Consider the following 20506-nt stretch of genomic DNA (forward strand, 5'->3'; position numbering starts at 1 on the left):
TGATCTTGGAGATAACGCCATTTATTAACATGATTGGAAGTTCCTTAACGTACGGTTTTGGTCTGAGTCGGGTTGAGAATCAGCCGACCCCAAGCATCCTAATGCTTTGAACTCGACCTCTGCTGACACGAGCCTAGTGGAAAAAAGGACGAGAAAAATGAAAACCATGTTATTTTCACTGTTGTATACGGCCAGCAGAGTCTGAATGTGTAGCTTAACTCTGAGCGATCAGATCAAGTTTCGACGTCTAGGTCGAGCTCATGTAGCTTGGCTTAATGTTGAATACATAGGACCAACCTTCTAACTTGTCGAAGTTTGAGTTCTAGCGGCACATTGTGTTACTTTGACTGCTATGAACAATTGGTCAACTACCAGAGAATCACCAAAGTGTAATCATGGTTCTATTGTTGGAAAAGGGAGGAAAAAAAAAGTTCATCTTTCGTTCACATCCTGCAGTAAGAATTTCGAATGTTTCGGTGAACCTGGCGACGGCATTCAAAGCCTAGAGTAGAGATCGGTAAACATTGTGTCATGCAGGTGAAAATGGAACACGACATCCACAGAGGCAGAATATATGAGAATTGCAATTCAATCGAATCAATCAGAACCGTCGTCTCCATATACACCATTGCTAGAATCCGGATCAATCACAGGTTTATTAGTTTTTGACAATCTACCAGACGATTTCAAAGGTTTCATGGGTCTCTTGACCTTCACTGCCTGCAATTCCAACCCCTTCTCCGAAGGTTTGCGTTTTCTTTTTAATCGTGCACCATCCGTGTCCTCGGCAGTTGAATTCTCCATGGCTGCATAAGTTTAGACAAGTCAGAGAAAAACCTTTCGGCCACACATGAGCTCAAGAATGACATTCTATTAACTTCCCTACAAGAGACGGAACACAGAACAGCCTAGCATCACTTAACTTTTATGTGCTAAAAAACCAGTAATCACCTATTGAAATCACATTTTCATCTACAGAGTCCTGCAACTTGATTGCTACCCCTCCTCCCAGACTCTCCTCTGCCCTCCTCCGTTACAACCATAAATAGTGTGCCTAATTTTTCAGCGAAATTTTCATCACACATACTCAATGTAGTCTTTTCTCCCTCAATGCCATGTCAGAGATGAAAATGCATTACCAAGATTCCTAGCAGTTGGTAAGAAAATCTAGCCAATAATTAAGAGGGCAATTTATCATGCAGATCCTAAGTCAGGCATCTGCTTTAGGTAAGAACAAATAGTCATGCGTACAACCCCAATGTTATATTGCAGGAATTGACAGGAAAATCCAGTCTGTACGAGAAGAATCTCAACACTTCGGAAATCCAGCAAGTGGGAAAAAGAAAACTTACGTTCGGGGGGGCTTGAATTATGGTTGCTCACATTTCCATTCTGACCAGCCTCTACTGAAAGTGGCGATCCAGAATGGTTACCGTCTGGCAACTTTGAACAACTGCTAACACACTTGTCTTGCTGCTCAGGAACATCGAGACAAGGAACTGCAGGCAAAAAGCATAGTTCCTCCTGGGACATATCTGAGTCACTAAAAGCTGAATCCCTCTCCACAGTCAAAACATCAACTTCATCATCTTCATGAACATCTGGTTCTTTCACCTGTATGCATACACATTCAATAATTGTTAACATCAAGCCAAATAAGCCAAGCTCATAATCTGCTCATTTACCTTTTCAGTCTCAGGGACCAAATCAAATTCATCTTCTCGTTCAACATACTCCTCATTCTCCTCAAGCTCTTTAAAATCTGGAGCAAATGCACTCCAGTTTTCAGTATAGTCTTTAGCCCATATATAAACCAAGCCAGTCAAAGAAACAGAAACAATAATAGGATGAACAGGATGCCATGCCAAATCCATCAATGCTTCTTTTGGGCCTTCAAGAATTTTAACAAGATGCCCAGCCCTATCCCATATATAAATTTTGTGCTCTCCTCTGCTCGCAGCACCACCAATCACCCACTCTCCATCACCACTAAAACAAGGTGCTTTCCACTGGACCCTAGTGATAGAATCTTGAAACTCATGGAGAAGTTCCAAGCACTTCGATCCAACAGCCTTCAATTTCTCCACATCATCTGGTTCATTGAAACCCTCATTCAATTCATCAAGCATCTTTAATCCATCTTTAGGAGGTAGCAGATTTTTGTAGATTCTAATCATCCGGTCATTGGAATTTGTCAACATGTACTGTCCATTTCTACTAAATACAACGTTTTTTATAACTGCACCACCAGAAACAAGGATGATGGCACACACTCTGACATTCTTGTGATCTATTATAAGAATTTCTCCCTTCGAAGTTCCTGCATAAACCAGATCCCCATGCTTGTTAAAGCAAGCATTGCACGGAGAGTAAGTTACTGATGTATCTGATGTCTTGTTCCGGGGCAGAGGAGCAATTCCGTTGCTTACATCAGCTGTCAAAACTGGAAGAGCTGTTGTGTTTCCAGTGTTCAAGTCAACGATCATAGGAGCAGATGAGAAAGGACAGGCCAGGCAAATAGATGGAGTTGAGGAACCAGGATGAAGATGAGCTTGTAGAACTGTATGCTGCAGAGTTGTATGTGCTATCTTCTCTCCACTGAGAACATCCCAAAGAATAAGAGACTTGTCAGAAGCAGACACAAGTAAGCGGTGGCCATACTTGGACCAGCAGACACTCGTAATTGCAGCAGTGCATTCATTGTCCCGGAGCTCTTTCGTGACGCCCCGGGTCTCAAAGTCCCATATAATGCAACTTCCATCGGTGCATCCAGCTGGAAAAGGAAATCAAACAGAGTATGATATACTTATAGAAGAAATAGCATAATCAAGAACCACAACGATTCCTTCATAGGACAACAGCCAGACACTAATTTTCAGAAGAAGCGTCGGAAAAAAATCAGACAAAGATGCAGACATTTGCAGATCACTCTCTCGCTGTTCCTATCACAAGACTTCCAAAACCACCATTCAGTAAAACAAATGCTAAAATCCAAGAATAGGACTCACAAATTGCATTCAAACAAGGAACTAGAATTACTTCTCAAAATTAACATTAGGGACCAGCTATTCATTGCGATGCTGATCCCATTATGTAACTGATGGATGCACCAACAGAAGACTCGCCACATGCCACGACTTGCAAGAAAAAGACTGTCTGCACTGCAACTCTAAACTGTAGCCCCAAACTTAAAGAATCACCAAACGGTTGGAAGAACAAGATTCTAGTCATCAATCATGTGCATTCCAAAAGTATGTGATCTGTGTTTCAAACCTTCCACTCCATTTATATATTTGCTTTTCTTTCCATCTTTAATTGTGTTCTAATCTAGACTCGGAACAAATCGGAACAATTCTCGGATAAAACAGTTGATGTATTCAAACTACACTTTCATTTTCTGGTTATTCTAAATATTCCATCGTGCCCAGATTGCAAGAAAATCAAAAGAGCATTCTCTAAAGTGAGTAAACGGCGACAAAATATGACTCCACCCAAGAACAGACCAGACAGGCCTACGAGTAGGGAATTTTGAGTAGCTAAGACGGACGAGGTCAGGATGGGGAGAGAGCCCTTACGACCTCCGCTAATGACAGAAGTACCGAGGTCGAGCCACATCTTTTCCAACTTCAAAGCACCCAGTTTAAACGGTAGCTAAAAAGAACTCATCTTCTTCTTTATCACTAGCAAAATAGCTAAAAAAATCAAAGCTTTAGCGGAACCCGAAATTAGATGCACCGTCGGAATGCCACTTCCAAAAACAATTCCACAGAGAGAGAGACAGAGAGAGAGACAGAGACAGAGACAGAGAGAGTACCGGCGAGGAGGGTACCGCGGCGGTTGAAGGCGAGGCACTTCATAATGCCATGTTCCAAGTACTCCTCAATCACTTCAGGGAAATCTCCCTGCAACGGATCTGCTCATTCGGAAAACACACACGGAATGAGCTCACTTTCTGCCGTCGGAAGAAAGCACAGCGACCCAAAAAGAGAGCAGCGCACAATTGAGAGAGAGAGAGAGAGAGAGAGAGGGGAATACCGATGATTGGAGCCTCCATAGTCGCTGTATCGATTCAATAGACGGTGAACAATGTCATCGACGACGCCATACACGGTCAAGGTGGGCGGGACGGGGGGGGAGAGAGAGAACCCTTCGTCCGCTATTTCAAGTCTCGATTGGGAATTCGCAGGTTTTCTTGTTCAAAGCAATCCGGCTCCAAGTGGCTTTTAATATAAAAGATAGCTCTCAAGGATTTCGAGTGACATTCGGTTTTTACCCTCTTAAAACTTGAAAATTAAATGAAAAAAAAAAACACTACGTAAAATTTGAAGAGTTATAAAATTTATATATGGATGCTGCATGTCAATATCTGAATATTTTCAGAGTTTTGAATTGTTTACGTGTAGATAAATAGTCAAAATGTAAGTACCCCAAAGTTTAAAACAGTTCGAAAAATTAAAAGTAAATGTCACCCCAGACAAATTATATCACTTCGTGGTTCATAGTAGGTGATTAATTTAAAAAAGCAACGGATTGATGCTCCAAAAGTAGTTTTATTAAAACAAAATTACATTCCTCCGGCAACAGCGACATCATTATGCTGAGATGATGAGCTTACCAATCATCAATATGAAGTAACTGTTTAAAAATATTTTATCGCGTATTTCAAAAAATGTACCGACATAGCAAAAAATCTAAAACTTGTCATGAGAATATTCTTCAATCCTAAAATTTTCATTTTTATGTATCTAAATTCCGAGACTTACCACAATCATATACTTTAATCTTTTCGTAAGCTCCATTAGATTTTCGTGAATGAAAGTTTACGCAACATTTTACCTTTTCCTCGAGAGCCACGTAGGACAGAATAAAACAACCCACGTGACATTTTCCGTCCGCGTCATTTTAACGGAATTAAACAGAGGTCTCGAGTACATTAAATTTGCAAATTTTAGGATTTGAATGCTCAGAATTACAAATTTTAGGGGTTATCAAGTATCAACTGAATGGAACCGCGAATATTGGACAATCAAAGCAAGTGAATCGCGACATTTGCTTCTTCCGTAGTCTTTCCAATGGGTAACCTAGTCATGGAAAACTTGGAGCACTTCTGATCAAGTTTTGCGTTTCACTAAATTGGTTTCTTTCTTTTTCAGTTTCCTCAATATAACCTTGCATCCAAGATAAGAAGAATTCAGGGATTATCAAGTATCAAAGATGCTTATCTCGATAGACAATTATCAATTCCAACTGGTGGGTGATTCAGTATGTCTTAAATATGCAAAACATACTGTTCATCAAGCTAATCCATTTGGCTTCGTACACCAAAGAATAAGGCCACCAGAAAAGCACGGTGAGGCTCGTTGAGCCCTCAGGAACTCGGTGCAGTCTTTTCGCATTCTTCGGAAAATTTCTGCTCAACTCTCTTACAGAAATGTGAGGCCAACTTCTCGAGTATCGACGAATGACTGAACACGCTGGAAAAGGAATAAAGTGAACACAAGAGTCTGATAAATTCAACGAGTCTGCCTTGCCCACAAGACTATATGTCAAGAAATAAGCGGAGGGCGCAAACTTAGTAGACTAGTTCTCTGTACTACATTCTATTTTGGGTTACACACGCAGCCACTGCACAAAAACCAAACCTCAGTAGCTTCAAAACTAGCCTCAAAATGAGTAATCCTTCAAATCTGATCGCATGTCGTCCAAGTCCATGTCGGCCATGCACTCTTCTGCCGAGAGAGGAGGGAGTTGCCTGGTCTTCCGCTTCAAATTGTGCTTGTGCCAGTCGCTCTTGAAGTGCTCCCTGTACTGCTTTGCGTCCCCTACCACCACATTGCAGGTGCTGCACTTGTTTTGCTTTACTTCCTCCTCCGTGCCCTCTTTTTTAGACGTGAGCGTCTGTTTCTGCATCCTCTCAGTTAGCTGGACTACGGAATCAGGTTCAGACCGGGATGGGATGTCCTCGTGATCATCATAGTCGTCCACTTGGGTATCCCCTTCAGCATGCACAGAGTATGCAAGAACTTCCACTCTCCCCTGCAAATTTCTCACCAAGGCTTCACAGTCCCGGTAGAATCCTGGTTCAATTTCGCATACCTGAATAAAATATGTGTGCTCGTAAACAAAGGCACATCATACCAAAACAAACAAGACTAATCCTCGTTGCACAAAGCATCACTAGCTTAGGATTTTTACCACATCATCTAAACATATCTAGAGCAGATCCGTAATGCATAAAAAAGAATGAACTTCTCGTCATCCTAGGGGCAAGAAAACAATATAGAAGAGATCCAATTTATTTCCATTGAAGAGGGGTTTCGGATATTAATCTAAAATTCATCAGTTGACAAGAAAAGTCTAGACTCACCGAGTACATAGAGGCATATTGTCTCTAGCCAAACATCTATGCCAATAGAAGACGTCATTAAATCATACTAAAAAACTGCGAACTGCACCAAGTAAAAATTAGAGGAACTGGTTATTTGAAGAGCCTGTCCTAATAGAAGCAGGAGCTTAGCTAATATAAGAGAAAAAAAGGCTACTAAAAAAGGGGGATAAAAGAAATGAAAAATGATAAACAAGAAAGAAGTTGTCTTAACACTCTCCTGGTCCAACACTGAAAGTTAGTATGTTACAATCACCCTATTAGAAATACTCTAAGATATCAGAATCATGCACTTTATTCTGTGATGGGGACATCCAATCAAAGCATTCAAAAGTGAAGAACACAGTTTCACAGTTCAAGAATGCAGATATGTTTTCATCAACGATTCATGTAGTGTCAGTGCAGCTCTTCCAAGATCACAGTCTAAGACTTACAACAGATATTTGACTTGCAGATTCATCCCTCGAATTGATACTAGCATTCCAGGCATTGAGCTTTTCCAGGAGAGAAGAAACATTCTGTTCAGTGACGGTGAATCTGAGCCTCATAGGAGCTCTTTTTATTGGAAAATGCTTTTGAAGTTCACGTATGACTTCCAGTGCCTGCATGAGAATTTAGCGTATAAGCTTATTAAACATTACAAGGTGAAAAGCTGCGAAAGATTGATTCCTCCATTAGGTTTTATATCACTAAAATTTTGCATCAATATGAAAATAGAGATGCAAAAGATGTATTATTGATATGCAAACGTCTTGCATATCTTCTGCATACACAGTTCAAAGCAATAAATGGCCAAAAGTTCCTCTATACATATGTGATACTGGAAAAAGCTAGTTACCACAGAAATTTAACTGGGAAGGAAAAAGATAAGATAAGAAAATCCAACAGTAAGATATCATGATACTCTAAAGCCGATAAGCCGTATATATAGTATGACAACAGACATATATAACACCATGTTCATGATATTCTAAAAGTCCAATCAAAGCAAAACATTATCCTGCAAGTCCATCTTTTTTAACAAGATTTCTTTTATAAGTCCATCAAAATTGAATATCTCGATACCTGCTTCTTTGAGTTGCTATTCGGATCAACAGCAAAGTGAATTTCATGCATTAGTCGCTCAATCATGCTAATAGTATAAGGGCGTTGAGTTTCAGGATTGATTGTCCTCTGCATAACAATTGTGGCAATATCTCGAAACTGACTTGCAAATTGCATCTCCCTCTCCTTTCCAGCAACTTGAAGCTCTCCTTTATCCAAAATCTACATGAGCATTCGTTGCAAATGACACGAGATGTAAGAATTATGAACAGAAGACATCTATTCTGATTCACTAGAGGATATTGTACACACAAAATCTTCTACATGTAATGATCCATAATAGAACGTCACTGACCTCCAAACAAATTTTCGTCTGATCATCTGTCTCAAAGGCTTTCATGAGGTCTTTTGACTTGGCAAGAACTCCTTTTGAAACGTTCGTATACACAGTATGCGACTGAAGTACTTCATCCAAATCCTTCTCACTGTTCCAGATTATCATGAAAAGCAACAGCTAAGTATTTACATCTCAAAATGCTCTACAGTCAGCACCATAAGTATTTGCATATCCCGGTCTGAATTTGCTTCTCTTGTATATAATGTTTGAAACATTGAAGGAAGTGCATATCTACCATATCAACAGGGAGTCTTCCACCATTTGAGTGAACATGAAGAAGCATCAATCGAAAACACATAGAACTTATATTTGTCACCATCTTGAACATTCTTGATTCTTACATACATGTAATTCAAATACTTGACAAAGGATCATGGAGAAATAATTCTCCTATGCAGCGAAGTCGCCATTCAAAATTTAACGGGGCAAGCGGTGTAGAGAGAGACTCACACGCCAGAGCGCCAAGATAGGACTTTGTTCTTGTAGCAGGCGATTTCGAAGCGCATCCCATGCTTCTTGAGCCGGACAACGGCCACATTGGTCAGCCTCTTCTGCCCGATTGGCTGCACCAGCGTCTTCGACATGTCTTCTTATCTTTCAAAATGAGCTCAAATCGATCAGACCTGCAACAAGATAAAGCAGCAAAAAATCCAAACCATCATTTGACCAACCGACCAAATAAACAAAAAAAAAAAAACTGGAACGATTTCAAAAGAAGCTAAATCATTTCAGAATAGTGTTCAATCCCAAAGTCACAGAAGTAACATGGTCTTGATCGAAACGGCATCATGTGTAGTAATCACCAAAAGAAAATCAGCTTAGTTACAGAGGAGGACTACGAGAATCAACACAATCAAGAACAAGAACAAGAACAAGAACAAGAACAAGAACAAGAAGGGAAGCAACAAAATCATGCGCTATTCAAATGACCGAAAGACAACTCGAAGCACGATGCACGGACTCACAATTAAAGTGTTCGGCGAGGCGGCGAAGGGGGAAGAAGATAGGAATTCGAGTGTCTCACCAATTCAGTTCCGGTGAAGTAGGTGCCTCCGGTTGTCGGTGCACGCTTTACAGGCAGAGGAGGAGGAGGAGGAGGAGGAGGAGAAGACGACCTGTTTTGCTCTGCGGTTGGCAGAGCACTTTAGTTTCTTTTGGAAATGGGCCGATTCACTTTGGGCCTGTTATGGCCCATCTCTCTCAGGAACAGCCCAAGAGCTGACTGAAATCGGAGAGAGAGAGAGAGAGAGAGAGAGAGATTGCCAATACTTGCTTCTCTTATAATAATAATAACCTATAGATGAGGATTCAACTGAACAACCAACTTAGTGATGCTTAAATAAAATTGGCAATCGATTTTCTAGAAGAAATTCAAGTCCTTGCCAGGAGTGAGCAACCGGATTAGTTCAACCCGGCACATATCATAACAAGCTTTACCTAATTGTTTCACATCTAATTCGATTTTCAGTTCAAAAAACCAACCTTGAATCCTTCACTTCCCAATTCCATACTCTGAATTGGGCAATTCTAGTTCGTAATTTGGAACTCGGAACTTGTAAGGTTGTAAAACCCGAAACCAAATCGATTTACCCCTAACCCGAGTAAGTTCTTTTATTCCTTTAAAACAAAATTTAACACATACATTGTGTATATTGAATAAAACAAAACAAAAGAAAGAAGAAGAAGAAGAAAAAAAAAAAACCGCGACGACTAGTTGATCTTCGAACTTTCTTAGAACCGGCTGGTTCTATTCTAGGCGGGTTCCAAAGAGCACGATCAAACACTAATGCTGCGTTTGGTCGTCCATATAAACTCGGGATATGATATGTTTTATTATATCATGTGTTTGGTAGGTGTCCCGAATAGTATAATGTAGAATATAGAGGGAATATAACACGGATAAAAAAATCCGAGGGGAAGGATAGGATAAAGTCGGATAAGATTTCTCTTATCCGTCATATAAAAGCTAACTTTTAGAATGATGACAACTTTATTGTCTCATTTGTTTCTATTTTCATTTTATTTATTTATTTTTTTGCAAAGAGGTTTGAAAATCTAATAAAATGTGTATATTTTCGAGTTTTTTTGTGTATGATAACGTTATTTTTATAGTAATAAGATCGGAATATTTCATGAACATCACGTAGGGGCATATATGTCATTTGTATTGATATATAGTTTTTACCAAATGCGGGATAGGATAGGATATGAGAATATTCTACTTTAAATTTGCAGTTCACCAAACAGTGGATAGAATATGGCCAAATCCTTAGATTTCTTATCCTATCATATTCAATCATATCCCGACCGGAAATCCCGACGACCAAACGCAACATAATAGGATAGGATCTAGCTTCCGGTTTGGAATCCATCCTTCCGATTCCCCTGCTCGCAGCTTCATTTTGTCATGGCATTCTCACGATGAGCAATGACGATAATGTCAGGGGAGGAAGAGGAACCAAACGAGTAAATACTTTCTGGAGCTGAATGAACCTGGCAAAATTGCTTGTTGCCCTGGGAAAATTTGTCATTTTCACATAGATCCTTCAACTTCTTTGGTATTTTGTATTATTAGCCAGGCTAATATGGAGTCGCGTTCGTTGATAGGCCCACGAGAAAAGTGATCCAACGCCAAAAAGCCTCGGTCGAGTTTGCACTGCGACGGCTGAAAGCTCAGCTCCGTCTTCTTGCTTCAGTCTCGCGAGAGAGAGAGAGAGAGAGAGAGAGAGAGTGCCAATGCCTGAAGAATCGGCGACTTTGGCTCTTCAATCCAGCCTTTAGATGGAGACGCATCGATCGCCTTCCTCAGTAACATGCCTAATATCATGCTAAGATGTGCTCTCCTGGGACACATCACCAAGTCTATGCCCTGCCCTTTTGTCAACAAGCAGGGCAGGGTCTGCAACTCCTTGCTCGGTCTGTTTTCTGAGGCAACGCTTTGTGAAGGGGGATTCTTTGCGACGAGGCGATGGTTTTGTGGCTATGCCGCAGAGCAGTTCTCGGACGATGAGTACGAAGTCGACTTCGAGGGCCACAAGGTTCTCTTTTGTTTATTCTCTTTTCAGTTCTGTTCTGTTCGGGAATTTAGTTGATGTATCAGTTTTTGGAGATGGGTTTGGTTTGGACGGGGAGAAACTGATTCTTTTGAGCAAGTTGTGTTTGTTTGGGCGCATTCTTTAGCACTCAGGCTTGGTCGGGTAGCTAGTTCATTCCATTCCGTTTTTGAAAACAAAATTAAACACTTGGTTGTTCTATGTCTTGAAAACTGTCTCCTTTGTAGGCATCATCTTCAGTTGCCAACATTGATGAGTGGAAGTGGAAGCTCAGCTTGCTCTCACGCAGCGAAAAGGACCAGGAAATTGTATCTCGAGATAAAAGAGATAGAAGAGACTATGAGCAGATTTCTAATCTTGCGAAAAGGATGGGGCTTTACAGGTGAAGGGGCAGTGGCTACTTTAGACTCGTGCATTGAGTAATTTTCTCCTATTGTGGCTTTCCTTGCTCAGTTGACTTCGTATGCTCTTACAGCGAAATATATGGAAAAGTAGTTGTTGCTAGCAAGGTTCCTCTCCCAAACTACAGGCCAGATCTCGATGATAAGCGGCCTCAAAGAGAGGTGATAATTTGCAGTGCTCATGGAGAGGATCAAAAGTCCTCGGTACTCACAGCCTCTAAGTTCCATCCTTCAAGTAGAACTGAACTGCCTTATTTGTTACAGGTGGTTATCCCTCTAGGCCTGCAAAGGAGAGTAGAGGGCTTGCTTCAGGAACATCTTGATAGGATCCAATTACGAGTTGGTAAAGAAGGCAAGGAAGCAAGTGTTGTTAAGTCAGCCGATCAGGTTGAAGAGATCAATCCAGATGACAATCCAGACTTATTTCTTGATGGTTCTGTCATGGAAAAGGTACTTCAAAGGAGAAGCTTGCGGATGCGTAACATGCAAAGAGCTTGGCAGGTGTGAATCATAACTTACTTTATAGCGATCTTTTTTCTCCTGTTTGTCAAGGTACTCCAAGTGCTCTAGTGTACTAAAGTTTGGTATTTTATCCGTCAGTATTTTTCTCAATTGTGCAGTCTTACATTCGTTAATTGAGGTTATGCCATTAGTTGAACTTAAACCAATTGTGTTGTAGTGAGACCATTGGTCGTAATGGTTGGTAGTTGCCTGTTGATCAATGTCTTTACTCCCATCCTTGAAGATCATTCAGTTCACATCAATAATTAATTTTAGTTCCTGTATATTCCCGAGAGGAATGTTGTCGAGCTTATTCCACTTTTGTGCAGGCACTAAATTATAAAACTCTTAATTCTTATCAGAACATCGCGGTTAAGCAGATTCAATTGAATCCTAGACTAGCTTTTTTTTTGCCTTGATGTGTACAGTGAAGAAAATCCTCCTTGGGCTCACTCTTCTTTTTGTAATCGGAAACGGAAGCCGGCTTCATTTAACAACTGTAATGTCACAAAGTCATACTCTGAAGTTCTGCATGATACCATCTAATTTACCTCCTTTTCTTCCCTGATAGGAGTCACCGGAGGGCAGGAAAATGCTGGACTTTCGGAAATCTCTACCTGCATTCAGGGAGAAGGACAGGCTGCTTCAGGCAATAGCGAGGAATCAGGTTCTTACTGAACATAGTCCGATTTCATCGAATGAAGATAAACTGGCTTTTAGAGAGAGAGAGAGAGAGTCTGTGTGTCTTGGTCTGGTCTTATGTTCTATTTGTTTCTCATGCTTTCAATAAGTATCTCCATCCATAATTCAGTAGAGCTGAGTCACTGTAATGAAGGTGTCTATCATATCCAACTATGCCCTATTGATGGGTGGCAAACTCTCTACAAGAAGTGCTAGTCCTTTGAGATCTAATCATTAAGTCTGATTCTGGTGAAAGATCTTTACAATTCACATTCCAGTCCTGTTATTCATCTCCTTTTCTCTTGCATTTGGATAATCCATGACCCTGTCGGTATCTAGGTTGGGATACAGCCTAAGTACATAAGTTTATTGTAATCTAGAGCCATTCCTCATTTTCTCATTAACAGATTGAGCAAATAATGTTTAGCTTTATCCTAACACGGGCATTGAACTCTTCGAGCACAATCTAAAAACTTTTGCTTATTACTTATTCTTAGTTTATCTGGAGAAGCTCAGTATGTTTGAAAGAGTCTGGCTTGGTTGATTTATTTAGGATCATGGAAATGTTTTAGAAAGGGAGAGAGAATGCTTTTTTGCAAGTGGGCTTTCTTATTCCCTCTTTGTTTTGGCCATTGTAGGTCATTGTAATATCTGGGGAGACTGGATGTGGCAAGACCACTCAACTTCCTCAATATGTCCTAGAGTCAGAAATAGAATCTGGTAGGGGAGCATTTTGCAGCATAATCTGCACGCAGCCTAGACGAATATCCGCTATGGCAGTTGCCGAAAGAGTGTCTGCTGAGAGAGGAGAGCCTCTTGGTGAAACAGTGAGCCTTTTCCCTAGTTAAAGTGCATCGTAATCTTTGTTCATCTCATATGTTGCTTCTATTTAAATTGTTTGTATTGGTTCTGCTATACAACAACACAGATTTCTTTATAGGTTGGCTATAAAGTTCGGCTAGAAGGGATGAAGGGAAAGAATACACATCTTCTCTTCTGTACCAGTGGAATTCTACTACGACGATTGCTGAGTGATCGGAACCTGAATGGTATAACCCATGTATTTGTAGATGAAATTCACGAGAGAGGCATGAATGAAGGTGCAGTTGTTAATGAATTTATGTTCCTCTTGCTTCATTAGAAGTGGTAAAAGCTTTGGTCTTCTGACTTCTTACATGTCATTTGCAGACTTCCTCTTGATTGTCCTAAAGGATCTTCTTCCACGCCGTCGAGATTTGAGATTGATATTGATGAGTGCCACATTGAATGCAGAGTTATTCTCCACCTATTTTGGAGGTGCCCCAACTATTCATATACCGGTAAAAACATACGTCTATGGATGCCACTGATTTCTTATACCTTATCTGCAGTTGTCAGGTCTGTTGTGTGGTTTCTGTGAGTGTCACTTTCGAAAACGGTTGTCTGGCCAAGTTATTGTGAAAATCATCTGTTTGATCATTCTTCTCTGGATAAGAGCAAATAAATGAAGTTGGTCATTGTTAATATTCTTGCATCTGATGGGGATGAAAAGGGCCGTGAATTTCATAGGCAAATTTGGTTAGCCATACTACATTACTTACTATTGTCACAATTCATCGACTGAAACATGCCATGTCATTCTTAGAAAGTCTTTGAAAATATAGTGAGGATTACTAGTTCTGATTACTGATTCCAGTTTACTCTAAAGGTGGGACGAGTTTGCTTAAGACCAGCTAGTCTCAAGTTTGAAAGTGTTTGCCCTGCCTTATCAAAGAAGTTGGAATAGTGGAACTTGTCAAATTCCACCAATTGCAGTTGATGTATAGCATACCTAAATCTCTGAAAATTACATCTCCCTCCTTACAATGGAAATTGTGACATAAATTATGATCTTCACGGAACATATTTTTTCCTCTTATGATTCCGCATGATGGAACTCACAACCTTGGAAGTCAAGATTCTTGGGAATTTTCTTGTGCTATAAGAGGGGAATAGAGTGAGGAGAATTCATTACAGTGTCTGGGGAAAAGTATCCTCTACAAACTTGGCTATCGTTAATTTTGATCATTTGGGAATAATTTTTCTATGGTACAAGTTTATTTGATTTTGATGTCCTCTTTATGAATGAGACCCTATTTTCTTGGTGGTGAGAAAGTGATAACAAATTTTGCATTACGTTACTCTATGCCTCATGGGACAGGTTCTCTAGATTTTCTTTACCCTTTTTGTGCGATCTGATCTTCCTATGTTCATGGAAAGCCACTCTCTCCACCCCCTTCGGCTCTCTATTTGCTTGCTCTGAGTTCTTCTAGTCTATTCTTCCCTTTTATTTTTCTTGAATTTCTCTTGCTCTTGATTCTCTTGCATTGTCACAACAGAAGCTTTTTTTCTAGCTTCCTGCCTACATAATTAAATAGTTCGTTGTATAGAATTCACTCTGGTTGAGTTTTATTCTGGTGTTAAATAGTCTACCGATGATTTGACTTGAGTGGAAACTGTGGATTTTAGGGATTCACATATCCAGTGACAGCTCATTTTTTAGAAGATGTACTGGAAATTACTGGATACAAGTTGACCTCATTCAATCAATTAGATGACTATGGTCAAGAGAAATTGTGGAAAACGCAGAGACAGCTAGCACCACGGAAAAAGAAAAACCAGATTACTGCTCTTGTCGAGGTTTGACACTTCTACTGTCATCTCTATTAATAACTACTTCTGTGTGATGTATGATGCATGATTTAATTAGTTATATTATTTTTATCTGCAGGATGTTCTTACCAAATCAAGTTTTGAAAATTACAGCTCTAGAGTGCGTGATTCTTTATCATGTTGGACACCCGACTGCATAGGATTCAATCTTATTGAGGCAGTGTTATGCCACATATGTCGAAAAGAAAGACCAGGTGCTGTACTAGTTTTCATGACTGGATGGGAGGATATAAGCTGCTTAAGGGATCAACTCAAAGCTCATCCTCTTCTTGGAGACCCTAACAGGGTTCTGCTCATAACATGTCATGGTTCAATGGCAACATCTGAACAGGTAGGACTGCTTCTGTATATCTCTTCTTCACACTATCAATATTATCATAAGGACCTGGGGAAAATTTGTAGATGTGCTTGTTAATCAGAAATCTTCAACTGCACATGCAGGTGCCAATCAGTAATGCTTCTTTTCCTCTTTATTTTGCTTGATACTGTCAGCTATCATGCTGATGGCTTCAATATGAAGAATGTTGCTATTATCACAAATAAAGTATGTTGTGGCTTTTTATTATGTTGTTTACTTGCTGTTACTGGATAAGATGATGAATTATTAATGGCTGACTTTATTGGTCTCATCAGTGTTTCATTGCCATGACATGTTTGCCAAGTTGAAAATTGGTCTTAGATGGTGCTTATAAAAAAATCACAGGCAGGATGCTGGCTTCAAAATTGGTTTACAAACCTTATGTAAGTGCCCTCACTTCTTCTAGGAATGTCATACAAAGTAGTGGCAACAGAGGTGGGAAGTGGTAAACTTCGATTCACATGCTTTGCGAGAACTATCAAACTAGTTAAACAGAAAATGGTAAACATGATGCTTCTCAATATAATTGATGGCCAAGTGCTATGTCGCTGCACCTAGTGTTAGTTGCATATTGACATCTGTTAGCAAAGAGATTACAATGAATATGCAGGATAACTCTCCTTTTTGGAACTTTCCTAATGCTTAATCTCTTCATTTTTCTTTTTCCACAGAAACAAATATTCGAGAGACCACCATTCAATGTGCGTAAAATAGTCCTTGCCACCAATATGGCCGAAGCGAGTATTACAATCAATGACATTGTATTTGTTGTTGATTGTGGAAAAGCGAAAGAGACCACGTATGATGCATTGAATAATACACCGTGTCTACTACCCACTTGGATATCACAAGCATCTGCCAAACAGGTGCATCTCTTCTAACCTTGTTGTTAGTATGCACATATGCCCAGAGAGGCATTCCCAGACATTGCAATTATTCAGCAAAGAGAAATTATTTTGTGGACAGTGTGATAATTATATGGATATAAATGTCATTTTCCATATATGACGGTTGTTATTTTTACCCTAGGATCCTAGCCTATCTATCAGTATAAAATTTGTGGGTTGCTGTTTTGACTTGCAGAGAAGGGGTAGAGCAGGCCGTGTACAGCCAGGCGAATGTTACCACTTATATCCCCGCTGTGTTTATGAAGCATTTGCTGAGTATCAGCTTCCGGAACTTTTGAGAACTCCTCTGAACTCTCTTTGCCTGCAAATAAAAAGCTTGCAGGTTGCCAGTATAGGGGAATTCCTGTCAGCTGCACTACAGCCACCAGAACCACTTACTGTAAGTAAATGGCTCCTTTTAGATTCTTATCTTGCTCTTTTAATGGATTTACTGGGCTTTTTCCATCATCACTTTTGTCATGTCCTTCATGATAGGTCCAAAATGCTGTTGACTTTTTGAAAATGATTGGGGCATTGGACGAGAAGGAAAATCTTACGGATCTTGGTAGTTTCTCAGACTTTTGAATGACTATATGTGTGCTAACTATATGCAGCAGTTTTCAGAATTTAGTTGTAATCGAATTTCAATCATGTTGCCTGCTTTTTGTTCTGCCAGGGAAGTTTTTGTCAGTTCTTCCAGTTGATCCGAAGCTGGGGAAAATGCTAATTATGGGTGCCATTTTTCGTTGTTTTGATCCCATTCTTACCATAGTATCAGCACTCAGTGTGAGAGATCCTTTCCTTTTGCCTCAAGACAAAAAGGAGGTACTTGAATTTCTCGCCCGTTTTTCCTAAAACTGGCTCATTTGGTGATCTTAAATTATTAATCTCTTCATGTACTACTTTTTTATACTTGTCATACTTGTCCTTGAACATGACTCATCAACCATGTTAAAATCTATTTGCCAGCCCATGCTACCATGTGTCTCTGAACAGACTAATCTTGAAATATATCTGAGCAATTAGAAAGGAGAAAGCATTTATGGATCTGATATGACACATCGCTCATCCTGTGCATCCATAAGAAGAAGGAACATCTTGACACATGGCACAACATCTGCAGTGCATTTTATGTTGTTTTCTTATTTCTTGAGAATTTGCTCAACTATATGAAGCAGTTATTTAGATTCTTCTTCTGGTGTTGGATGTCCTGGTCAATATTCTAGTCATGTTCCTATTGTGATGCACTTCATCGGCTGATACTTCTGCTAATATTTAGTTAGCAGGGACAGCAAAATCAAGGTTCTCTGCAAAGGACTACAGTGACCACATGGCTCTTGTTCGTGCATATGAAGGATGGAAGGATGCAGAGAGAGAAGGTTCATCTTATGAGTACTGCTGGAGGAATTTCCTCTCTTCCCAGACACTGCAAGCCATCCATTCTCTTAGGAAGCAGTTTAGTTTCATATTAAAAGATGCTGGCTTGGTAGAAGCTGATTCAAGTACTAATAACAAATTAAGCCACAATCAACCACTTGTCCGTGCAATCATATGCTGTGGTCTCTTTCCTGGTGTTGCGTCTGTAGTTGTAAGTTCCTACAAATTGAAAATTTAGCTCAAGTTGTTTATTGGAAATTCGTGCATCTCTATGACACTATAATTCCTCGACATTTGCAGCACAGGGAGACGTCCATGTCTTTCAAAACAATGGATGATGGCATGGTGCTACTTTACGCGGTATGTGAAGTTTGCCATCTGTCCCATTTTCAAAGTCTATGGGACACTTTTATGTTCTTTTGGAGTATTGGATATTGTCGAGAACCGACCCCCCTCTTTCCCTATATTGAAATTGATATATATGTGAAGCAGATTTCCGTTGTATGGGCCCGTACTTCTACTAATTGATAGTAATAGATGACATTTGAATCTTGGAAGTCATCTCAGTGAGGCGAAACTGTTTTCTAATTTCATTGTGCTGTTCTTCCATCACTTGATTGTAGTAAGATTATTTTTCATGCATTTCTTGAATATTTTGCAAAAATGCTGCTGTATTAGGTGTAATTCCCTCTTCATCAGCTGTTTCCTAGGGTACACGTGATCTTCTCATTGATAGTGCAATCTTCTTCTGTAGAACTCTGTCAATGCGAACTACCAGACAATTCCTTATCCATGGCTAGTGTTTGGAGAAAAGATCAAAGTGAATACTGTCTTCTTACGTGATTCAACTGGTGTATCTGATTCGATATTGATGCTATTCGGCGGTGCTCTAAGCCATGGAGTACAGGTGATTCCTGCTGAAAGACAGTCATCTTTGTTCTGTTCTTAAAAATATTATTGCTTGGTTCCTTTAATAACTAAATTGCCTTTTCCTAGGTTGGGCATCTGAAAATGCTGGAAGGGTATATTGACTTTTTCATGGATCCGAGTTTGGCGGAGTGCTATGTGAAGCTTAAGGAGGAGCTTGACAAGCTTCTTCAAAAGAAGGTTGGTCAAGAAAACAAAGAATGAATATCTCTGATTTTTCTCTTCCTTTTAGTACATTCGTGGAGAGTGACTGACAATCGTGAAAACCAGACGGTAATGTATGATTTACAAGCACATTAGAAGGCCGGAAGTAATGGAACTGGACATACCTAAATGAAGATTCATTCTGCATGCAATGTGAATGCGTATTTCTGAAATACATCCTTCTTTCATGATCTCATTATATAACTACCTATGCATCTTTGATAACTGATGAGTGATCGTCTTGATATTGTATTTCAGTATGGTAGTTTGACATTCTTGGTTGGATCCTTAGTTTTGGTAATAGGGTTTACGCCAGCATTATCTTACCCATGTGCAGGCATATTCTTGTACAGAGTACGGAATTCTAGAAATCATACTTTGCCTGAGAAGATCAATTGACTTGGTCATCTTGTTGGTGCTGCAGCTTCAGGATCCCAGCCTGGACATTCACAAGGAAGCAAAATATTTAATGCTTGCTGTGCAAGAGCTCGTTTCTGGGGACCAATGCGAAGGGAGATTTGTGTTTGGCCGAGAAAGCAAGAAGCCCAGGGAACCTACCGATGGCAACAAATTCACGAGAGACGGAACAAATCCTAAGAGCTTGCTCCAAACTCTGCTGATGAGAGCAGGCCACTCTCCTCCAAAATACAAAACGAAGCACCTGAAGACAAACGAGTTTAGGGCACTGGTGGAGTTCAAGGGAATGCAATTTGTCGGGAAGCCCAAGAAAAATAAGCAGCTTGCGGAGAGGGAGGCTGCTATAGAAGCATTAGCGTGGTTAACTCACACTTCAGATGATACCCGTGATGAAGATGACAAATCCCCACTTGATGTCACAGATAACATGCTGAAACTCCTTGGCAAACGGAGAAGATCAAAGAGAAATCCTCGTTGAGGGCTTGACAATGCGACTTTGCCGCATTCGGAATGTCATGCAAACCGTCGATTCTCAGGCCGGAACCTATGTCATCAAATTTAGGGATGTTCTATGGTCCCGGTACGAGGAACCGGATAAGGACAGTTCCAAGCCCCGTAAGCTTCAGTAGAAAGCTTCAGTAGAAGGGATGCCTCCTCACAGCAGGAGGGTCACAGTAACCAAGCTCAGGCGACCGACTTGCGAAAACACTGGTTTCAACGCAGTTTGTCATTCTTTTGTTGTATATACAGGAGTAATAACAGAGATCCCGTCGAGATGACATTAATATTATTTTATCTTGTGCATCGATGTGTTTTTATCAGGACAGGGTAATATGTAAGGACTCTGTAACTGTAGTAGTCTCTGGATGGATTATGAAAATTGAAAGCCACCTCAGGTCTTAGCAGGGAACAAATCCCAAACCTCAAAACATGTTTGAAATTCAATTTAACTGTCCGTGTGTTTCTTCCTGGTGGCAGAGAATTCGTCAACTCTACGGACATTAGTATACTGTCATGCTTTTGTACCAAGCCTTGCAGGCTTTGGTGGGTCTGGGCGAGCTTAGTGAGCCGCGACGGCCATGATAAGGATTGGCTGAGGCCGCCCGTGGCTTGTCCGTGTGACCGACGGACTGTTTGTTCGACTGTGATTTAGATCGCTCAGGTTGAGAGAGAGTGTAAAACT

General features: G+C 40.3%; 3 protein-coding genes across 5 annotated transcripts; 1 reads left to right on the top strand and 2 right to left on the bottom strand.

Moving 5' to 3' along the window:
- Positions 1-573: 573 nt before the first annotated feature.
- On the bottom strand, positions 574-10551 carry LOC115751514 (protein RBL). 2 transcript variants are annotated; one of them, XM_048278423.1, is made up of 6 exons: positions 10533-10551; positions 4036-4144; positions 3815-3913; positions 1686-2773; positions 1353-1614; positions 574-806 (listed from the first exon to the last, which is right to left on the bottom strand). In XM_048278423.1, the coding sequence occupies exons 2-6, from the start codon at positions 4052-4054 to the stop codon at positions 598-600; spliced, it is 1677 nt and encodes a 558-aa protein (XP_048134380.1). In that variant the 5' UTR covers positions 4055-4144; positions 10533-10551; the 3' UTR covers positions 574-597. The 2 variants fall into 2 exon arrangements, with proteins under 2 accessions (XP_048134380.1, XP_030545301.1); XM_030689441.2 differs by lacking the exon at positions 10533-10551 and having other exon boundaries at positions 4036-4203.
- Positions 5385-8953, bottom strand: LOC115751551 (ribosome maturation protein SBDS). Of its 2 annotated transcripts, none has more exons than XM_030689477.2 (6): positions 8851-8953; positions 8277-8449; positions 7785-7914; positions 7451-7651; positions 6820-6987; positions 5385-6096 (listed from the first exon to the last, which is right to left on the bottom strand). In XM_030689477.2, exons 2-6 carry the CDS (start codon positions 8408-8410, stop codon positions 5665-5667), a joined length of 1065 nt encoding a protein of 354 aa, XP_030545337.1. In that variant the 5' UTR covers positions 8411-8449; positions 8851-8953; the 3' UTR covers positions 5385-5664. The 2 variants fall into 2 exon arrangements, with proteins under 2 accessions (XP_030545337.1, XP_030545344.1); XM_030689484.2 differs by lacking the exon at positions 8851-8953 and adding an exon at positions 8733-8802.
- Positions 10449-20213, top strand: LOC115751503 (DExH-box ATP-dependent RNA helicase DExH3). Its single transcript, XM_030689430.2, has 19 exons — positions 10449-10864; positions 11107-11261; positions 11355-11442; positions 11545-11781; positions 12353-12448; positions 13101-13289; positions 13403-13562; positions 13651-13781; positions 14950-15120; positions 15212-15484; positions 16183-16377; positions 16595-16798; positions 16894-16963; positions 17075-17223; positions 17678-17986; positions 18076-18135; positions 18530-18682; positions 18772-18882; positions 19331-20213. Exons 1-19 carry the CDS (start codon positions 10640-10642, stop codon positions 19799-19801), a joined length of 3447 nt encoding a protein of 1148 aa, XP_030545290.1. The 5' UTR covers positions 10449-10639; the 3' UTR covers positions 19802-20213.
- The last annotated feature ends 293 nt before the right edge of the window (positions 20214-20506 follow it).

Source organism: Rhodamnia argentea, chromosome 5, assembly GCF_020921035.1.
Source record: "Rhodamnia argentea isolate NSW1041297 chromosome 5, ASM2092103v1, whole genome shotgun sequence".
In the NCBI taxonomy this organism is placed as follows: Eukaryota; Viridiplantae; Streptophyta; class Magnoliopsida; order Myrtales; family Myrtaceae; genus Rhodamnia; species Rhodamnia argentea.